Raw genomic sequence first — 20,397 nt, 5'->3', positions numbered from 1 at the left:
GAGTCTGCTGATTGTGGCCAGAAACAATCATAAATCCCATCAACTCGGTTTGATCAAAAGGAGAGAGGGAGAGAAAGAGAGATGATCAAATGATTAATTCTTAAGAGTAAGAAAACCTAATCGCGTTGTTTGTTTGCATAAGAATTTCAGATAACAGTGGTACCTAATAATGGGGTCTTATTACTTTGAAAGACTTTGCTATGCCAGCTAATGACATCTTTTCCATTTCAGCCTCACGTCTTATGTGGAGACCAACTTGTTCACAGTCCATACATGCAGTGTCTGGCTTCCTTAGCTGTAGGTCTTCAGCTAGATCGGCTCTTGTGTAATCCACCAGTGCCACCTCATCATACTAGTTGCCCCCCTGACCCTGCGAACTGGAACTCCTCAGAGTGGTCCTGGTTAGAATGTTTCTCCACCACTATTAAGGCTGCAGAAGCATTAGCTAAAGGAGGGCCATTCCCTGAATGCTTCACTGTACCAGATCTAGAGCCTGCACCAGAAGAAGAATTTTGTCATGTGATGGTAAGTTAGACAAATAATTAGCTTGTGCATTAGGGATGCAAGGTCAGGAAGGAGGGGGAAAGAATTAACCAGATGCTTAAACGTCTTTACGAGTAAAGTAGGATTGTGTTGAGTGCATTGCCACCTTCTTGCATTACTGGAAACATTATGCTGTTGGTACATAAATAATAAGCTACTGCTCAGCATTCTGAGGCAGAACAGGCCATTTTTCAATGTGACAGCAGGTGTGCACATAACAGAACCTCATTGAAATACCAGAAAATGATTTGATTAAATCACTAGCTAAGAGGAAGAAGGATGTGTACATAAAGTCAAGGTGACTGAAGACAGACAAAGCTTTGGAAGAATATCAGGAATGTTAGACCTATTAGGGGTTTAGATAGGGTTGACAGTGAGAACCTTTTTCCGCGTATGGAGTCAGCTGTTACTAGGGGACACAGCTTTAAATTAAGGGGGGGTTGGTATAGGACAGATGTTAGGGGTAGATTCTTTACTCAGCGGGTTGTGAGTTCATGGAATGCCCTGCTAGTATCAGTGGTGGACTCTCCCTCTTTATGGTCATTCAGGCGGGCATTGGATAAGCATATGGAGGTTATTGGGCTAGTGTAGGTTAGGTAGGCTTCGGTCGGCGCAACATCGAGGGCCGAAGGGCCTGTACTGCGCTGTATTTTTCTATGTTCTATGTTCTATGTTCTATAACCTGAAACGAGGAATTAAAATTGCTAAAAGAAGTCATGAGATACCCTTAGCGAGCAGGGTTAAGGAGAACCCCAAAACCTTTTATTCATATATAAGGAGCAAGAGGGTAACTAGGGAAAGGGTTGGCCCCCTCTAGGACAAAGGAAGAAAGCTATGCATGAATTCAGAGAAAATGAGTGAGATTCTCGATGAGTACTTTGCATTGATATTCACCAAGGAGAGGAACATGGCGGATGTTGAGGTTAGGGATAGATCTTTAATTCTTGGTAAAGTCGGCACAAGGAAGGAGTAAGTGTTGTGCATTCTAAAAGGCATTAAAGTGGACAAGTCCCCACGTCCAGATGGGATATATCCCAGGTTACCAAGGGAAGCAAGGCAGGAAATAGCTGCGGCTTTAACAGATACCTTCGCAGCATCCTTGAACATGGGGGAGGTCCCAGAGGACTGAAGAATTGCTAATGTCCTCTTGTTTAAGAAGGGTAGCAGGGATAACCCAGGGAATTACAGACCTGTGAGCCTGACATTAGTGGTAGGGAAGCTACTGGAGAATATTCTAAGGGATAGGATATATACCCATTTGGAAGAAAATGGGCTAATCAGTGATAGGCAGCACGGTTTTGTGCAGGGAAGGTCATGTCTTACAAACCTAATAGAATTCTTTGAAGAGTTGACAAAGTTGATTGAAGAAGGAAGGGATGTCATGAACTTTAATAAGGTGTTTGATGAGGTTCCCCATGGTAGGCTGATGAAGGTGGTGAAGCCGCTTGGGGTCCAGGGTGTTCTAGCTAGATGAATAGAGAACTGGTTGGGCAACAGGAGACAGAGAGTAGTAGTGGAAGGGAGCTTCTCAAAATCAAGACCTGTGACCAGTGGTGTCCCACAGGGATCTGTGCTGGGACCAATGTTGTTTGTGATATACATAAATGATTTGGAGGAAGGTGTAGGTTGCCTCATTAGCTAGTTTGCAAATGACACTAAGATTGCTGGAGTAGCAGGTAGTGAAGGGGACTGTCAGAGAATACAGCAGAATATAGTTAGATTGGAGAATTGGGCAGAGCAATGGTAGATGGAGTTCAATCTGGACAAATGCGAGGTGATGCATTTTGGAAGTTGCAATTCAAGAGCGAACTATATAGTACATGGAAAAGTCCTGGGGAAAATTCATGTACAGAGAGATCTGGGTGTTCAGATCCAATGTTCCCTGAAGGTGGCAATGCAGGTCAGTACAGTGGTCAAGAAGGCACGCTTTCCTTAATGAGATGGAATATTGAGTTCAAGAGTTGGTAGGTCATGTTACCGTTGTATAGGACTTTAGTTTGGCCACATTTGGAATACTGCATACAGGTGGGCGGCACGGTGGCACAGTGGTTAGCACTGCTGCCTCACAGCGCCAGAGACCCGGGCTCATTTCCCACCTAAGATGACTGACTGTGTGGAGTTTGCATGTTCTCCCCGTGTCTGCGTGGGTTTCCTCCGGGTGCTCGGGTTTCTTCCGGGTGCTCCGGTTTCCTCCCACATTCCAAGATGTGTGGGTCAGGTGAATTGGCCATGCTAAATTGTCCGTAGTGTTAGGTAGGGGGTAAATGTAGGGGTATGGGTGGGTTACACTTCGGCTGGTCGGTGTGGACTTGTTGGGCCGAAGGGCCTGTTTCCACACTGTAAGTAATCTAATCTAATCTAAGTTCTGGTCGCCACATTACCAAAAGGATGCGGATGTTTGGAGAAGGTGCAGAGGAGGTTCACCAGGATGTTACCTGGTATGGGGGGTGATAGCTATGTGGAGAGGTTGAATAAACTAGGATTATTTTAATTGGAAAGGGGAAGGTTGTAGGGGACCTGATTGAAGCCTACAAAATCATGAGAAGTGTAGACAGGGTAGATAGCAAGGAATTTTTTCCCAGAGTGGGGGACTCAATTACTAGGGGTCACGAGTTCAAAGTGAGAAGGGAAAAGTTTAAGGGAGATATGCATGGAAGTTTCATCATGCAAAAGGTGATGGGGGCCTGGAATGTGTTGCCAGCAGAGGTGATAGGGGCAGGATGATAGAATCGCTTAAGATGTATCTCGACAGATATGTGAATGGACAGGGAGCAAAGGATTACAGATCCTGAGAAAACAGTGGGTGGGTTTAGATGGAGAATCTGGATTGGCCCAGGCTTAGAGGGCCGTAAGGCCTGTTCCTGAGCTGTAATGTTCTTTGTTCTTTGAAAAATGATAGTAATATTAAAATCCAATGATGACATGACCTCATTCTGCAAAAGTAATCTCTTCAAATTCACCTACCAAGTGCTGTTGGGAAGGCAACACTCTGATTTTGACTCCATGACAGTGAAGGAACAGTGATATGTTATTAAATCAGAATGGTGTATGGCTTGGAGAGAAATTATTAGATGGTGGTGTACCCACGTATCTTGACCTTCTCAGTGATAGAGGTCATCGATTCAGATGTTGCTTTCAAAAGGGCCTTGCAAATTTCTCCAGAGCATTTTGAATATGGGATTCACTGCCACTGAAAGTCAATCATGGAGGGCGTGAATGGTGTGCCATTCAAGTAGAATATTTTGTCCTGGATTGTTTAGATTAGATTACTTACATGATGAATATTAGATTAGATTACTTACAGTGTGGAAACAGGCCCTTCGGCCCAAGTCCACACCGACCCGCCGAAGCGCAACCCACCCATACCCTTACGTTTACCCCTTACCTAACACTACGGGCAATTTAGCATGGCCAATTCACCTGACCCGCACATTTTTGGACTGTGGGAGGAAACCAGAGCACCCGGAGGAAACCCACGCAGACACGGGGAGAACATGCAAACTCCACACAGTCTGTCGCCTGAGTCGGGAATTGAACCCGGGTCTCAGGCATTGTGAGGCAGCAGTGCTAACCACTGTGCCACCGTGCCGCCCACCCATTGTGTTGAGCTTCTTGATTGCTGTTGGAAACTATTGGCACTAAAGACCAATGAACCCACTGGTACTCATGGGGTGCATCTTAAGATACTTAAAAGAGATAGCGACTGAAATAGAGGATCTACTGGTAGTAATTTCCAAGAACCCTTAGATTTTGGAAATGTCCCTGAGGTTTGGAAAATTGTCTACCAAACATCTTTATTTAAAAAAGGAAACAGACAAAAAAGGTAACTATAAGTCTACTGGCTGAACATCTGTTCTAGGAAGATGTTAGAATCCATTATGAAGAATGTGATAGAGCATTTATGTGCATCATCTTATCAAGCAGAGTCAGCATGGCTTCAAAAAGAGGAAATCATGCCTGTCAAATTTAGTAGAATTCTTTGAGGAGATGGAAGAAGGCAATAAAGTGGATTTTCAGAAGGCATTTGATAAAGTACCACGTAGCAATAATGTGACTTAATAACATGAGCAGTCATAGGTAATACATTTTCACAAAGTTTGGCTAACCAAAAGAAGAACAGAGTTGGGATAAGGAGGACATTTCAGGAATCTCAATGGCATTTAGTGGGACCACAATCGTTAACAATGTATATCAATGACCTCGATGAGGAAACTGAATGTACTATAACCAAGTTTGCAGATGACAGATAAGTAAATGAGGATGACAGAGCCTGCAGATGAATGTAAACCGATTAAACAGGAATGCAAAGACTTGACAGGAAAATGTGAGGTTATGCACTTTGGCAAGAAGAATAGTATTTAAATGGAAACCTATCCAACAAACGGATTTGAGAATCCTCATACATGAATCACACTAGGTTAGTATTCAAGTTTGGGGGGAATGGGCAATTCAAATGAAATGTTTGCTTTTAGTTCAAAGGGAATAAGGTATAAGAGTAAGAAGTCTTTCTAAAACTATATATGGCACAAGACAGACCACAGCTGGAACATTGTGAATGATTTTGAGCCCCTTATCTAAGGAACAATTTACTGAGCTTGGAGGCAGTCCATAGAAGTTTAACTATGCTGATCCCAAATATGGAAGGACTGTATTGTGAAGAGACATTAAGTAGATTGGGCCTGTATTCACTGGAATTGAGAAGAGTGGGTGGCAACCTCATTGAAACATGCACGATTGCAGGAGGGGAAAACAAAATAACTATGGATGCTGCATATCTGAAATGAAAGCAAAAAATGGTGGAAATTCTCAGTAGGTCTGTCAGCATCTGTGAAGAGAGAAATCAGCCCTGAAAAAGGGTCACTGGACCCGTAACATTAACTCTGATTTCTCTGTACAGATGCTCCCAGACTTGCTGAGATTTTCCAGCAATTTCTGTTTTTGTTCAGGATTTCTGGGGACTTGACAGACTCCCATATGGGGAAATTACCTTTCCAAATGCAATGCCTAGGACCAGAGGGCATAATCTCAGAATGAGAGGCCTCCCATTTGAGACAGAGCTAAGGAGGAGTTTATTCTCTGTGGATAGTGAATCTGTGGAATTCTGTCCAACATTAGCCTGTTGAAGCTGGGTCTTGGAGTATATTCAAGGGTAAAATAGACAGATTTTTTTAATCAGTAAGAAAATCAAGGGTTATATGGAAAAGGCAGAAAAGTGAAGTTGAAAATTATCAAATCAGCTATGATCTCATTGAATTTGATTGGCTGAATGCCCTACATCTGCTCCTGTATCTTCTGGTTTTATGATCTAATCCACGCTGACTGTTCAGTCTTCAACTAAGTCAGTGCTGCATTATCATTGCTGAAGAAAGCCTGCCATTGCAATGACAGGTGCCCAGGTGATTGAAGTCCTGCCCATCAAGACTTACCAACTAATCCAACACCAACAGCTCTTGGAGCAGTACAAGTGGAATACAGTGTCTGCTACTGAGATGACACCCACCAAAGGCCTAGAGTTGTTGCTGAATCCTTGGCCACAATTAAGTGATGGTGGAAGAGAAATCATGGAGTGGATGTGTCAGATGAGTAAGGTTAGGGTAAGGACATGAGATGGCTGTCATGGGATTCCCCATTCTAAATACCAGGTAGTTTGATCAGGCTGTCAGTGCCTTTGGACAAATTACCTCTCTTTGAACACCGCAAGTAACCGTCTGTGAAGTTTTCTTGTGGGTGCTCCTCATATGGTGATCCACCTGCCTGATGCTCAATACCAGTATTGATTGGGTATTAGCCTTTACATGGGGAGTAACTGATCACTTAAGAGGCTGAATTGCCACCAGAGCAGGCATCGTTGGGCCTTCCCAATTGAACTTAATAGGATTTGTATGGGATTTGTATGGCTTCCTACCCAGTGCTCTCCCCATTCAATTCAAGTTCACCTCAGGAAAGAGCCTTTAATTCCATTGCACCCTTAGACTGGTGAGAATACGTCAGCTGGCAGTGCTGTAAAGGTAGGGTTGCTTTTAGCCATTAGATTTGTCTGCGAGTTTGATGCTAATTTGAGGTTCCTTCTCAATAGGAGTTAACTGCTTCTACACTCCTTTATAAGCTTGGTTTCTGTCGAGCAAGGAGGTCATGCTGGAGTTATACAGAGCATTGCTCAGGCCATGGCTGGAATATTGTGTGCAATTCTGGTCACCTCACTACAGGAAGGATGTGATAGCACGAGAGGGATTACAGAGGAGGTTCACCAGGATATTGCCCTGGATGGAGAAGTTGAGCTGTAAAGAGAGACTGGATAGTCTACGATTGTTTTCTTTAGAGCAGAGAAGACTGAGGGGGGAACATGGTTGAGTTGTACAAAATTATAGACAGGGTGAATAGAGAGCGGCAATTCACCTTGGCTGAATGAAGTTAGGATTACCCTGCCTTTAGTGGGTAGTTATGTCAGTGTAAACGTGATGGGCTCAAGGACCTTTTCTGCATTGTATGCTTCTATGAACCTATGAATAAAAACGGAGAGCTGCATATGCTTTATGAATACTTCCATTCTTTACAATTATAGGATAATAGTAAATGGTTTGCTGGAATGGATGAACAAATTATGTCGTGGGCATCATCACGACCAGAGGTAACTAATTATTTTTTGCTCCTACATTCTAAACACTCGTTTAATGGTGCTGTAAAGTTTTTTAAAAATCATCTGTTACACTTGTTTAGGACTGGCACCTTGGTGGAAAATGTGATGTTTATCTTTGGGGAGCAGGGCGTCACGGGCAGTTGGCAGAAGCTGGAAGAAATGTAATGGTACCAACTGCTGCACCTTCTTTTTCACAAGCTCAGCAGGTATGGTAAAATAATTAGATTGGTATTTCAATTTAAATTGTTAGTGTAAGTCCACCATGCAATTAAAAGAAATTTACTAAAGGAGAACTTCAAGCAGGGATTACTAAGAAAATGTGCAATGCTGATTGAAGGCTTTCTAAACGTTAAATCATTAGATTCCTAAGTGTCTTGGTTTACATTGAAGTGAGCTTTGTATCATGCTGACTTCAACAAATTTTCTTTTTATAAACATTGAGCGGAAAGATGTTTCATAGCTCTATTATTATGACCTGTGATGATGATGCTTCTTTAACAAGGTTAGATTCCCCTTGGTTTTTTTCAGGAGGTCGTAAAGGCTTGGACTCCAAAATGTCTGGGGTTAGCTACTTGAGAAGGCTTTCAAGTTTAAGCAATAAATACTTGTATAATGAAAGGGGAGTGCCCAGTTCTCCCAACTCAGCTTTGCTCTGGTTTGGTTTGGTTTTAGCAAGCACAGTAGTGAAGCTGCTGGACCCAAAGAAGCAGGTTTATGCTGATCCTCCCTCTCTGACATCTCTCCTATAAGAACCTGTGTTAGATTTTTCCATTTTTGGGAAGTGGTGTTTTATGGGGATTGCTGCAAATATTTGGAACAGAATCATTAGGTTCAAATAATCTGTTGGGTTTTTGGTTGGGTTACGTTATTCTTTATTCTGTTCTCTTTTGTTTGTGTTTCATTCGGTAATCTTGCCAATAAATTCTATTTTTTAGATTAGACTTACAGTGTGGAAACAGGCCCTTCGGCCCAACAAGTCCACACCGACCCGCCGAAGCGCAACCCACCCATACCCCTACATTTACCCCTTACCTAACACTACCGACAATTTAGCATGGCCAATTCACCTGACCCGCACATCTTTGGACTGTGGGAGGAAACCGGAGCACCCGGAGGAAACCCACGCAGACACGGGGAGAACGTGCAAACTCCACACAGTCAGTCGCCTGAGTCGGGAATTGAACCCAGGTCTACAGGCGCTGTGAGGCAGCAGTGCTAACCACTGTGCCACCGTGCCGCCCTATTTTGTTTAAAACTAAGTGGTTGGGCCAGCTATATTACTCCTGGAATATCCACTTTACACCTCCTTAAAACAACTAGCAAAGTTAGGGTCCGGGCTACTTTCTTGAAATGTTTTGAGGGTGTCTGGCCCGGTCTATAACAGGCCATGTTTGTGATTTTCAAAATGGAAAGTAAATGATAATTCTGCAGCAACAGTTCAGCTTTTCCATCTTAACTTTTGGATCACTGCTGAGATTTGATATAGAGTTGATTGAAAATAAAATGTTCAAAGTTTGGGAGAAGATTTGTAGCTCGGGTGCTCGCTGTTGTGATTCTGTTCGCCGAGCTAGTAGTTTTTGTTGCAAACGTTTCGTCCCCTTTCTAGGTGACATCCTCAGTGCTTGGGAGCCTCCTGTGAAGCGCTTCTGTGCTGCTTCCTCTGTCATTTATAGTCCATGAATGCCAGAGGAAACAGCACAGAAGCGCTTCACAGGAGGCTCCCAAGCACTGAGGATGTCACCTAGAAAGGGGACAAAACGGTTGCAACAAAAACTATTAGCTCAGCGAACAGAACCACAACAAATAAAATGTGTTTCAGTTCTCTTTGACAAACATTACCATCTGTACATTTTCAAAAATTTTATTTACTTTGTTTGCTATTGCAGGTAATTTGTGGGCAGAACTGCACTTTTGTTATCCAGGCTAATGGAACAGTAATGGCGTGTGGGGAAGGAAGTTATGGTCGGCTAGGTCAAGGAAATTCGGATGATCTTCATGTATTGACTGTCATTTCATCGTTACAAGGTACACAGGCTTATTAGGGGAAATCTAGAGCTGTAACAACTTAAAAATAAATTCTTCAAGATAAGTATAATTTTTTTGGAGAAATTTAGCAGGTCGAACAGCATCTGTGGAGAGAAAACAGAGTTAACATTTCAATTCTAGCGACCTTTCTGAAATACACCAAACAGAAAATATTGGAGGAACTCAGCAACTGAAAGTCTGAAGATCACACAATGGTCACTGGACTTAAAACATTAACTTTGTTTTCTGTACAGAAAGGCTGCGAGAAGTGCTGATTTCCTGTAGCAATTTCTGTTTCTGTTTCAGATCTCCAGCATCTGCAGTTCTTTGTTTTATCATATAAAATTGTTTTTTTTTGCCAATCAATGAAATTGCTAATAGCCACGTTTTCATTAATGTGATTCTTATTGCTTATGTGTGCACTACAGGGTTTGTAGTAACACAGCTGGTGACTTCCTGTGGATCCGATGGACACTCTATGGCTTTGACAGAAAGTGGTGAAGTCTTCAGTTGGGGTGATGGGGATTATGGGAAACTGGGCCATGGCAATAGTGATCGACAGCGCAGACCTCGGCAGATTGAGGCACTTCAGGGAGAGGAGGTTGTTCAGGTAAGATTGTTAGATTATTATTAATTGAGGATAATGTACATGAATGAATAACTAGGTTTGAATTTGTCTTGGACTATTTAGTGCAAGATTAATCTTGATATTTGTATACATCTTTCACCTGAAATCTTGCATAATATCCACCATGCCTGTCAATAATCAACATCTTAATTGCTGCTCTGGCTAGCTCCAAAAATCTCTCAAAGTGACACTCCCTATCCTTCGAGATTTTTGCTTAACAAACTGCTCAGAGATACTTTTGCTTATCTCTTGGACCAGGGCTAGGGGCACAACCATTGTGCCACAAGTATGCTTCTCACTATCCTTGAATTTTTATTTAACCTATTTCTCCTAATCAAATGGTTTGGAAATGTTATCGCTCATCACTAGAGAAGGTGGGACTTGAGCTCAGGCCTCCCAATCCAGGGGTAGGGACATTGGGCGGCACAGTTGTTAACACTGCTGCCTCATAGCGCCAGAGACCCGAATTCAGTTCCACCCTAGGGCGACTGTCTGTGTGGAGTTTGCACATTCTCCCTGTGTCTGTGTGGTTTTCCTCTGGGTGCCAGTTTCCTCTCACCATCCAAAGATATGCAGCTTAGGTGGACTGGCCATGCTAAATTGCCCAAAAGTTTTCAGGGATATGCAGGCTAGCCATGTAAAATGCAGGGTTATGGGAAGAGGATAGGGTAAATGGGTGGGATTGGGTAGGTGCTCATTGAAGGGACAGTATGGACATGATGGGCCGAATGGCTGGCTTCCACACTGTAGGGACTCGGTGATACTATGCACCACAAGAGGACCCCACATCCAGGATCTAAATAACATCAGCTGTGGGCGGAAAATTGTCAAACAATGTTAATGTCACAAAATTACCAGATAATGGCACTTTCAGAAGAGAAAATGAAAGGAAGGATTGAGGAACCTTACTAAAGGATATGATAGTGGATAGACAATGGCACATACATAAAGAATGTATGCATGAATTGCAACCATTATTCATCTGTGTCTGATGCAAAACTAAAAGAGGAAAAGAGGCTCAGCCATGTTAAAATTGTCAGAAAAAGCAACAGGCATGAGGATTGGAAGCAGCTGAAAACTCAGCAAAAGGACCAGGAGATTCATATAGAACATAGACCATTACAGTGCAGTACAGGCCCTTCGGCCCTTGATGTTGCGCCACCCTGTCCTACTAATCTGAAGCCCATCCCACCTACAATATTCCATGTACGTCCATTTGCCTGTCCAACGACGACTTAAATGCACTTAAACTTGGCGAATCTACTACCGTTGCAGGCAAAGCATTCCATACCCTTATTACTCTCTGAATAAAGAAACTACCTCTGACATCTGTCTTATACCTATCTCCCCTCACTTTAAAGTTATGTCCCCTCATGTTTGCCGTTCCCATACTTGTGTCCACCCTATCTAACCCTCTGATTATCTTGTATGTCTCTATTAAGTCACCTCTCAATCATCTTCTCTCCACCGAGAACAGCCTCAAGGCCCTCAGCCTTTCCTCGTAAGACATTCCTTCCATACCAGGCAACATCCTAGTAAATCTCCTCTGCATCCTTTCCAAAGCTTCCACATCCTTCTTATAATGCAGTGACCAGAACTGTACACAATACTTCAAGTGTGGCCATAACAGAGTTTTGTCCAGCTGCAGCCTAACCTTCTGATTCCAGAACTCAATCCCTCTATTAATAAAGGCCAAAACACTGTATGCCTTCTTAACAACCATGTCAATCTGGGTGGCAACTTTCAGGGATCTGTGTACATGGACACCAAGATCTCTCTGCTCATCTGCACTTCCAAGAATCCTACCATTAGCCCAGTACTTTGCGTTCCGATTACTCTGTCCAAAGTGTATCACCTCACACGTCCCATTTGCCATCTCTCAGCCCAGCTCTGCGTCCTATCCATGTCACTCTGCAACCTACTACATCCTTCGTCACTATTCACAACTCCACCGACCTTAGTGACGTCCACAAATTTACTAACCCACCCTTCTAAGCCCTCATCCAGGTCATTTATAAAAATGACTAACAGCAGTGGACCCAACACTGACCCTTGCGGTACGCCACTAGTATCTGGAGGGAGAAAATAGAAAATGAGAGTAAACTTACAGGGACGTAAAAATTGATCATAAGAGCTCTTATAAATATGTGAAGAGAAAATTTGGGACAACTCAGTGGTTAGCACAGCTGCCTCACAGCACCAGGGACCCGGGTTCAGTTCCTGCCTCGGGCGACTGTCTGTGTGGAGTTTGCACATTCTCCCCGTGTCTGCGCGGGTTTCCTCCAGGTGCTTGTTTCCTCTCACAGTCCAAAGATGTGGAGGTCAGATGAATTGGCCATGCTAAATTGCCCACAGTGTCAGGTGCATTAGTCAGGAGTAAGTGTAGCACTTTGGAGGGTTGGTGTGGATTTGTTGGGCCGATCAACCTGTTTCCATACTGTAGGGACTTTAATCTAATCTCCTAATCAAAAAATGATGAAAGCAAATGTCAGAAGCTGGGGAAATTGCAATGAGCCATAAAGAAATGGCAGAAGAATTGAACACTTAGTTTGGTTCTCACATAATCTCCCAGAAATTTCAAGGAACCAAATTGTTTAGTGAGAGGCAGAATTGAAAGAAATCAGTATCAAGATGAATATTGGTCAGAGCATTGCGTATAGGAGTTGGGAAGTCATGTTGCAGCACACCCAATATTGGTTAGGCCACTTTTGGAATACAAAGGAACCTCGATTATCTGGCATTCAATTATCCGAATATCGGATTATCAGGCAAGATCACAAGGTCCCCATGCTTGGCTAAACTTTTGTCCAGCATACAATTATCCAGAATTCGATTAACCAAACCAAATATTCCCATCCTTGTCCTTTAAATAATCGAGGTTCCTCCGTATTGTGTACAATTCTGATCTTCCTCCTGTAGGAAGGATATTGTGAAACTTGAAAGAGTTCAGAAAAGATATACAAGAAAGTTGCTAGGATTGGAGAGTTTGAGCTATAGGGAGAGGCTGAAATAGGCCGGGGCTGTTTTCCCTGAAGCATCAGAGACTGAGGGCTGACCTTCTAGAAGTTTATAAAGTCATGAGGGGCATGTTTAGGGTAATTAGACAAGATCTTCTCCCTGGGATTGGGGAGACCAGAACTAGAGTGCATAGGTTTATGAGAGAGGAAAGATTTAAGAGAGACTTAAGGGGCAACTTTTTCATGTAAAGGGTGGTGCGTGCATGGAATGAGCTGCCAGAGGAAGTGGCGGAGGCTGTTACAATTACAACATTTAAAAGGCATCTAGATGGGTATATAGGCCAAGTGCTGGCAATTGGGACTACATTAATTTAGGATAGCTGATCAGCATGGTTGATTTGGACCTAAGGGTGTGTTTCCATGCTGTGCATCTCTATGACTCTATGATTCTATAAAGTGGTGCTGGGGAAATTAATGGGGTTAAAGGCAAACAGATCATCAGGGCCTAATAATCTACATCTGATAGCACCAAAGGAGGTGGCCTTGGAAATATTGATGGCCATTTCCCAAAATTCTGTCAACAGTAGGACAGTTCGTACAAATTACAGGTGACAGCTGAAACCTTACTATTTAACAAGTGATAGAGAAAACAGAACATTACAGACTAGTTAGCCTAACATCAGTAGCGATGAAAATGCTAGCGTATAAAAACTCGTGATGACATGCAGAACGCATTAACAGAATTGGTCAAAGCCAGTACGTGTTTATGAAACATAAATCATGCTGAGCAAATCCAAGGATGTAACTAGTAGAATAGATAAGGAAAACGAGTAAAAGCAGTGTATTTAGATTTTCAGAATGTTTTTAATAAGGCCCCTCCTGAGATTCTTGGGTAAAGTTTGAAGCAAAATCAAATAGATTCCCCCTTCTCCTCCTAAGTGCCAGTAAATATTGACTTCTCAGTAGACCTTTGGTTCCCTGTCACGTCTGGGGGCTTATTTGTGTCCATTTTAGTTCAATTCTTCCGCCATTTGTTTTTGTTCCCCGTTACACTTTCCCTGTGATTAGGTGTGGTAACATGTTGCATAGATGAGAATTGGTTGACAGACAGGAAACAGAGAGTGGGAATAAATGGGTCATTTTTCAGATACACAGGCAGAGACAAGTATTCACATAGATATAACTAGAAGGGAGTGTGAGTTGAGGGGGATACAAGGAAGCTTTAAAGCAATTTTATGTTAAGTGAGTATGCAGACACAGAGCAAGGTAATGTGGCTAAATGACTACTTGTACACCTTGTTTTGAAAGAGCAAAATATTATCTAAATGAAGAAGTATTGGGAAAGATTTATGTAGAAAAACATCAGGGTGTCCTTATACACCAGTCAATGAAAGTAGACACGCAAGTGCAAAAGCAGTTAAAAAAGCAAATGGTGTCTGGACTTTGTTGGGTTAAATTGAGTTCAGAACTGGGAATGTTTTATTAACGTTTTACTGAATTATTGCATGCAGAGTTGGTCTCCACAGCTAAGAAAGGGTATACTTGCCATAAAGTGAGTGTAATGGAGGTTCATGAGGCTAATACTGGGGATGATAGATTGTATGAGGAGAGATTGGTTCACCTTCATTTATATTCACTGGGGTTTAGAAAGATGAGGGGAGATCTGATTGCCAGGACTCGAGGGTCTGAGTTGCAGGGAGAGGTTGAACAAGCTAGGACTTTTTTCTTTAGAGCATTGGAGATGGAGGGGGCATCTTATAGAAGTGTATAAGATCATGAGAGGCATGGATATGGTGAATGCACTCAGTATTTTTCTCCGGGCTGAGGAATCCTGGATTGGAGGGCATCAGTTTAAGGTTAGAGGGGAAAGAGTAAAAATGAATCACCTCACACATGTCCGCATTAAACTCCATTTCCCACCTCTCAACCCAGCTCTGCAGCTTATCTATGTCCCTCTGTAACCTGCAACATCCTTCGTCACTATCCACAACTCCACTGACCTGAGTGTCATCTGCCAATGTACTAATCCATCCTTCCATGCTGTCATCCAGGTCATTTATATAAATGACAAACAGTGGATCCAAAACAGATCCTTGCAGTACCCCACTTGTTACTGAACTCCAGGATGAATATTTCCAATCAGCTCGCCAGTTTCTGATCCAAACATTTTTCATCTCACAGGTCTATAATTACCAGAGTTGTCTCTACTCCCCTTCTTAAACAAGGAGACAACATTTGCTATCCTCCAGTCTCTGGCACTATTCCTGTAGATATTGACGGCATAAAGATCAAAGCCAAAGGCTCTGCAATCTCCCCTAGCTTCCCAGAGAATCTGAGGATAAACCTCATACGGTCCAGGGGACTTATCTATATTTACACATTCCAGAATTGCTAACACCACCTCCTTACGCACCTCAATCCCGTCTAGTCTAGTAGCCTGTATCTCTGTATTCTCCTCGACCACATTGTCTTTTTCTAGCATGAATACTGATGAAAAGTATTCATTTAGCTCTTCCCCTATCTCCTCTGACTCCACACACAACTTCCCATAACTATGCTTGATTAGCCCTAATCTTACTCTAGTCATTCTTTTATTCCTGATATAGCTATAGAAAGCCTTAGGGTTTTCCTTAATCATATCCACCAATGATTTCTCATGTCCCCTCCTGCTCTTTTTAGCTGTCTCTTTAGGTCTTTCCTGGATAACTTGTAACTTGTAATGGAATACTCATCACTTGCCTGTGCAGGTGTGGCTCCAGCAACACTCAAGAAGTTTGACGCCATCCAAGTCAAACAGCCCACTTGATTGGCACTACATCCACAAGCATCCTCTCCCTCCATCACTAGCACTCAATAGCAGCAGTGCGTACTACCTACACAATGCACGACAGGAATTCTTCAAAGATCCACAGACCGCATCTTCCAAACACATGACCACTTCCGAGAAAGCGAGGACTGCAGATACCAAAGGTTAGAGTCAGAGTGTGGTGCTGGAAAAGCACAGCCTGATAGAGAGCTTATGCTCGAAACATCAATTCTCCTGCTCCTCAGATGCTGCCTGACCGGCTGTGCTTTTCCAGCAGCACACTCTTAAAACATGACCACTTCCATCTAGATGTACGCAGGCATCAGATCCATGGGAACATAATCACCTGCAAGTTCCCTGTTAAACCACTCACCATCCTATATTGGAAATATATTTCCATTTCTCTTCTGTCCCTGTGTCAAATCATGGAATTCTCTCCCTAAGGACATTGTGAGTCAGTCTACAGCACATGGACCTCAGTGGTTCAAGAAGGTAGCTCACCAACCATCTTCTCAGAAGCAACTAGGGATGGGCATTCAATGCTGCTCAGCCAGGAAGTACAACATCCCGGAAGTGAATTTAAAAAGAGTGATAGATTTGAGGGCTGATAAATCCTAGGGACAATAATCAATATCTAAAAGTATTTATGGAAACGTCCCTAGAAGTAATGGATTTATTATTGGTCATTCTGTTAAGATTCTACAGACTCTGAAACAGTTCCTATAGATTGGAGGTTAGCTAAAGTAACCTCATTATTGTTAAAAGGAGGTGGGGAGAAAACAAGGAATTCTGGACTAGTAGCCTGATATCACAGTAGTAGAAAAATTTAGATTAGATTAGATTACTTACATTATGGAAACAGGCCCTTCGGCCCAACAAGTCCACACCAACCCACCGAAGCGCAACCCACCCATATCCCTACATTTATCCTTACCTAACACTACGGGCAATTTAGCATGGCCAATTCACCTGACCTGCACATCTTTGGACTGTAGGAGGAAACCAGAGCAACCGGAGGAAACCCACGCAGACACGGGGAGAATGTGCAAACTCCACACAGTCGCCTGAGGTGGGAATTGAACCCGGATCTCTGGTGCTGTGAGGCAGCAGTGCTAACCACTGTGCCACCCACGATGCCAGCATCCATTTTAAAAGATTTAATAGCAGAACACTTAGAAAACACTAACAGGATTGGAGAGGGTCAACATGAAAGGGAAATCATGCTTGACAAATCTACTTGAATTTTTCGAAGATATAGCTGGCAGAATTGTTGAGGGGAAGCCAGTGGATGTGATTTACTTGAACTTTCAGAAGGCTTTCTACAAGATACCACATAAGACAAACATGTAAAATTAAAGTACAGGGTTAGTGCATTAATATGGAAAGAGAATTGGTTAGCAGATAAATGGAGGATAGGAATATCCTGTTTTTTTTTGAGTGGCAGGCAGTGAGTAATGGGCTCCCACTGGGATCAGTGCTTGGACTCCCCAACCTATTCTCAATATATAGTAATAATTTGAATAAAGGAACCAATCGTAACATCTCTTCAAGTTTGCAGATGACGTAAAGCTGGGTGGGAGGGTGAAAAGTGTGGAGGATGCAGAGATACTATGTGTGATTTGGACAAGTGTGTGGGCAAATGCATAACAAATGAAGTATTATTTGGATAAATGTACTTGGTATCAAAAGCAGAAAAGCAGATTATTATCTGAATATCAATAGTTTAGAAAAGGGCAAGGTGCTACAACACATTGGTGCCCTTGTAAAACATTCACTGAAAGTATGCATATAGATGCAGCAGGTGGTGAAGGAGGTAAATGACCTTCAGAGCATGAGGATTTTAGTACATTATCAGGGATGTTCTGCTGCAATTATTCATGGCCTTGGTGAGACAACACCAAGAGTATTATGTGCAGTTTTGCTCTCCTTAGCTGAGGAACGATGTTCTGGCTGTATAGAGAGGACAACAAAAGGCTTACCAGTTTGAGATGGCAGGACTGACATGTGAAGAGAGACTGGAACAGATAGCACAATATTCATTGAAGTTTAGAAGAATGAGTGGATGCTTGGAGGGAACCTCAGAAACTTCTAAAGTCCTGATAGGACTACATAGGGTAGATGCAGGCTGTATGCTCCTGTTGGTGCAGGAGTCCAGAAGCAGGGGTCACAGCCAAGGTAAACCATTTAGGATAAGTTGAGGAGAAATTTCTTCACTCAGAAATGTGGAATTTTCTGCCACAGAAGGTGGTTGAAAGCAAAGTATTGATTATTTTTCAGAAGAGGTAGATATAGTTCTTGGGATGATCAGCTATGATCGTATTGAATGGAAGAGCAGGCTCAAAGGGCTAAACGATTGACTCCTCCTATTTCCTATGTTTCTGTGTTGGAACCTTTTATATTCCAGTTCTGGGAGAGATTTCATGAAAACAAATGAAGAAAGTACAGTATTATCAGATATGGTCCCAAGAGCAAAACTGTCCAGAATTTTAACTGTCACGGGAGGCTAACTTTTTATAGTGTCAAAATATTGAAATCCTTCCATCAGTTTAATTACCCCATTGTAATGTGGTGTGAGATATAAATCTAAAGCCCAAAATAGGGAGTGTTAGAAAAATATAGGTGGATGATACCATGTGAAATCTATACCTGAGTCCCTATCTGGACAGTATGATGCTAACATCCCATCAGTTTAATGCAGAATAACACCAGTATTCCTTGCTCTAAAGAGGTACGTACCATGTTGATTATGTCAGCCTTGTATCTTTCACAAGATCTAGGGCATAAACTAGAACTTTTCCGTTCTAAAGTTTGTCTAGAGATTTTGATGTCAAGAGATTTTGATGTCAAGGTAGAGAAAGCAGTCACTCAATTCCATCAGATATTTTCCAAACTGTTTCCAAAGAACCAGAGCTCTTGATATCTTATAATTTGGTATGGATTGTTTATTCTCACTTGGAGATGTGGTGAAACAGATTGCGCAGTTTCTCTGTTGAGTTTGCATGTTCATATTATTATTAAAGATAATGAAACATAAACAGTTCAAATGTGAAAGAACTAAAGTTGAACAATTAACTACTTACATATTCATTACTCCTTTCTTGTATCAAACTGTATTTTTAAATGCAGTTTTCCCAAAAATTAAAAGTACTGTATTATTTTCAACTGTTGTAATTTTAGTTGTAAAGCAAAAGACAGCTAACAACTCCAAGAGTTAAGCCGGATTTTTTAAAAAGTCTGTTTCATTAGAATATTATGCTTGATCGCCATAATTAGTTACCACCACCAGTGAAAGCAGGCAGGTATGTTTTCATCCTTATTTGTCAGCAAATAACATATCCCTGAAACTAATGGATGAATTTCAACTAAAATTATGCATATAGTTTGGTACAATGAAGAGCTGTTTAGGTTTTGGTGAAAATATGAATTCAGATCCTCAAATGTTTTAAAAGATCTACTAACATTGGCAGAATGTTGTGGTTTGTTTGATTGAGAATGTTCTGGGGTCCATCGACTGTAGTGCAATTTGTCATACCTGTCAAAAGATGAACAGGAATTTTCAGAGCAGTTCATCGGATATAATTTGACCTGAAGTCTCCTCAGTAAGATAGAAGCCCTAAATGAATAGGTTTTTTTTCCAGCTTTATAGTTACTGGCCATTAGCTAGGCAGGGAAAACCTTTGAGAAAGTGTACAATTGTAATAATGTTGAATTGACACATACTTTACAGTATGGAGATACATACTTTACAGAATGCTGTCTTCATTTACTTGTTCCTGTTTCAAACAGATGTCATGTGGCTTTAAACATTCAGCGGTTGTTACTGCAGATGGGAAGTTGTTCACATTTGGAAATGGTGACTATGGTCGTTTGGGACTCGGTAACACATCTAATAAAAAGCTGCCTGAGAGAGTGATAGCATTAGAAGGCTATCAAGTTGGACAGGTATGGTATATTTCATTTTATTAAGTATCAAGAAATCAGGGCTTCGCAGTGATTACTGAATCCAGAAATGATAAAATATTATCAAAGATAGTGATAATTATCTTTAGAATTGCTTGCAGTGCCTGTTAATGCCCAATGATATATCGTCTGTCACCAAAGTTATATGAACATTGAGATGCTTAAAATCATCACACTGTAGAGGATTTGTATAAATCTAAATAAATTATCAGGCCAAAACTAGACCATGCTGGATATGTACTAGTGGCCAATCAATTCTCTGGAATTTCAATTCTTCAAAAGCACTGCTGTCTTTGTGTAATTCCAGAACTTTAAGTTTGTGCTTCAGCTTTTGAGAATTTGCAGAATCTTTTTCCTTACATAACTACTCATTTATGACAATACTCAGAGGAAGTCTAGACTCAAGGTAATGTTCAGATGCTAGGTCTTCAAGGACCCAGGTGATCCTGGAAAAGTGCATGGATTTAACAGATGAACAGAGTCAAAGTTTAGTCAAGAAGGTGGTTTTGCCCCTGTCCAAATGTTTTTAAGTCACTGCACTATTTAAAACAATATAGTCTAACAATATAGTTATAGAATCATGCAACTCAGAAGAGGCCTTTTAGCATATTGAGTCCATACCACAAAAATACGTTACTGCCTTCGATAGATCCACTTCCCTGCAATAGCTTTAAATCTTATGACATTTCAACTGCACATCCAAGGACTTTTAAAGGTTATGACATTACTGATCTTAACTTTTCTCTCTCTCTCTCTCATTCACTAACTCACTCATCTTCAGATCCTTCTTAACTTCCTGCCTTTTACTTCAAGAGTATGCTCCCTTGTTATTGACCCTTCC

General features: G+C 41.8%; 1 protein-coding gene across 1 annotated transcript in view; it reads left to right on the top strand.

Moving 5' to 3' along the window:
- Nucleotides 1-20,397, top strand: part of herc1 (HECT and RLD domain containing E3 ubiquitin protein ligase family member 1) — a 445,291-nt gene that overhangs the window by 375,090 nt on the left and 49,804 nt on the right. The window contains exons 61-66 of the mRNA XM_060853924.1: nucleotides 232-525; nucleotides 7,106-7,171; nucleotides 7,261-7,386; nucleotides 9,067-9,205; nucleotides 9,634-9,815; nucleotides 19,383-19,538. Coding sequence (XP_060709907.1) covers nucleotides 232-525; nucleotides 7,106-7,171; nucleotides 7,261-7,386; nucleotides 9,067-9,205; nucleotides 9,634-9,815; nucleotides 19,383-19,538 — 963 coding nt within the window. The remainder of the gene's footprint in view (nucleotides 1-231; nucleotides 526-7,105; nucleotides 7,172-7,260; nucleotides 7,387-9,066; nucleotides 9,206-9,633; nucleotides 9,816-19,382; nucleotides 19,539-20,397) is intronic.

This window comes from Hemiscyllium ocellatum, chromosome 42 (assembly GCF_020745735.1).
Source record: "Hemiscyllium ocellatum isolate sHemOce1 chromosome 42, sHemOce1.pat.X.cur, whole genome shotgun sequence".
Lineage (NCBI taxonomy): Eukaryota > Metazoa > Chordata > Chondrichthyes > Orectolobiformes > Hemiscylliidae > Hemiscyllium > Hemiscyllium ocellatum.
This window is presented reverse-complemented; position numbering and strand designations above follow the sequence as displayed.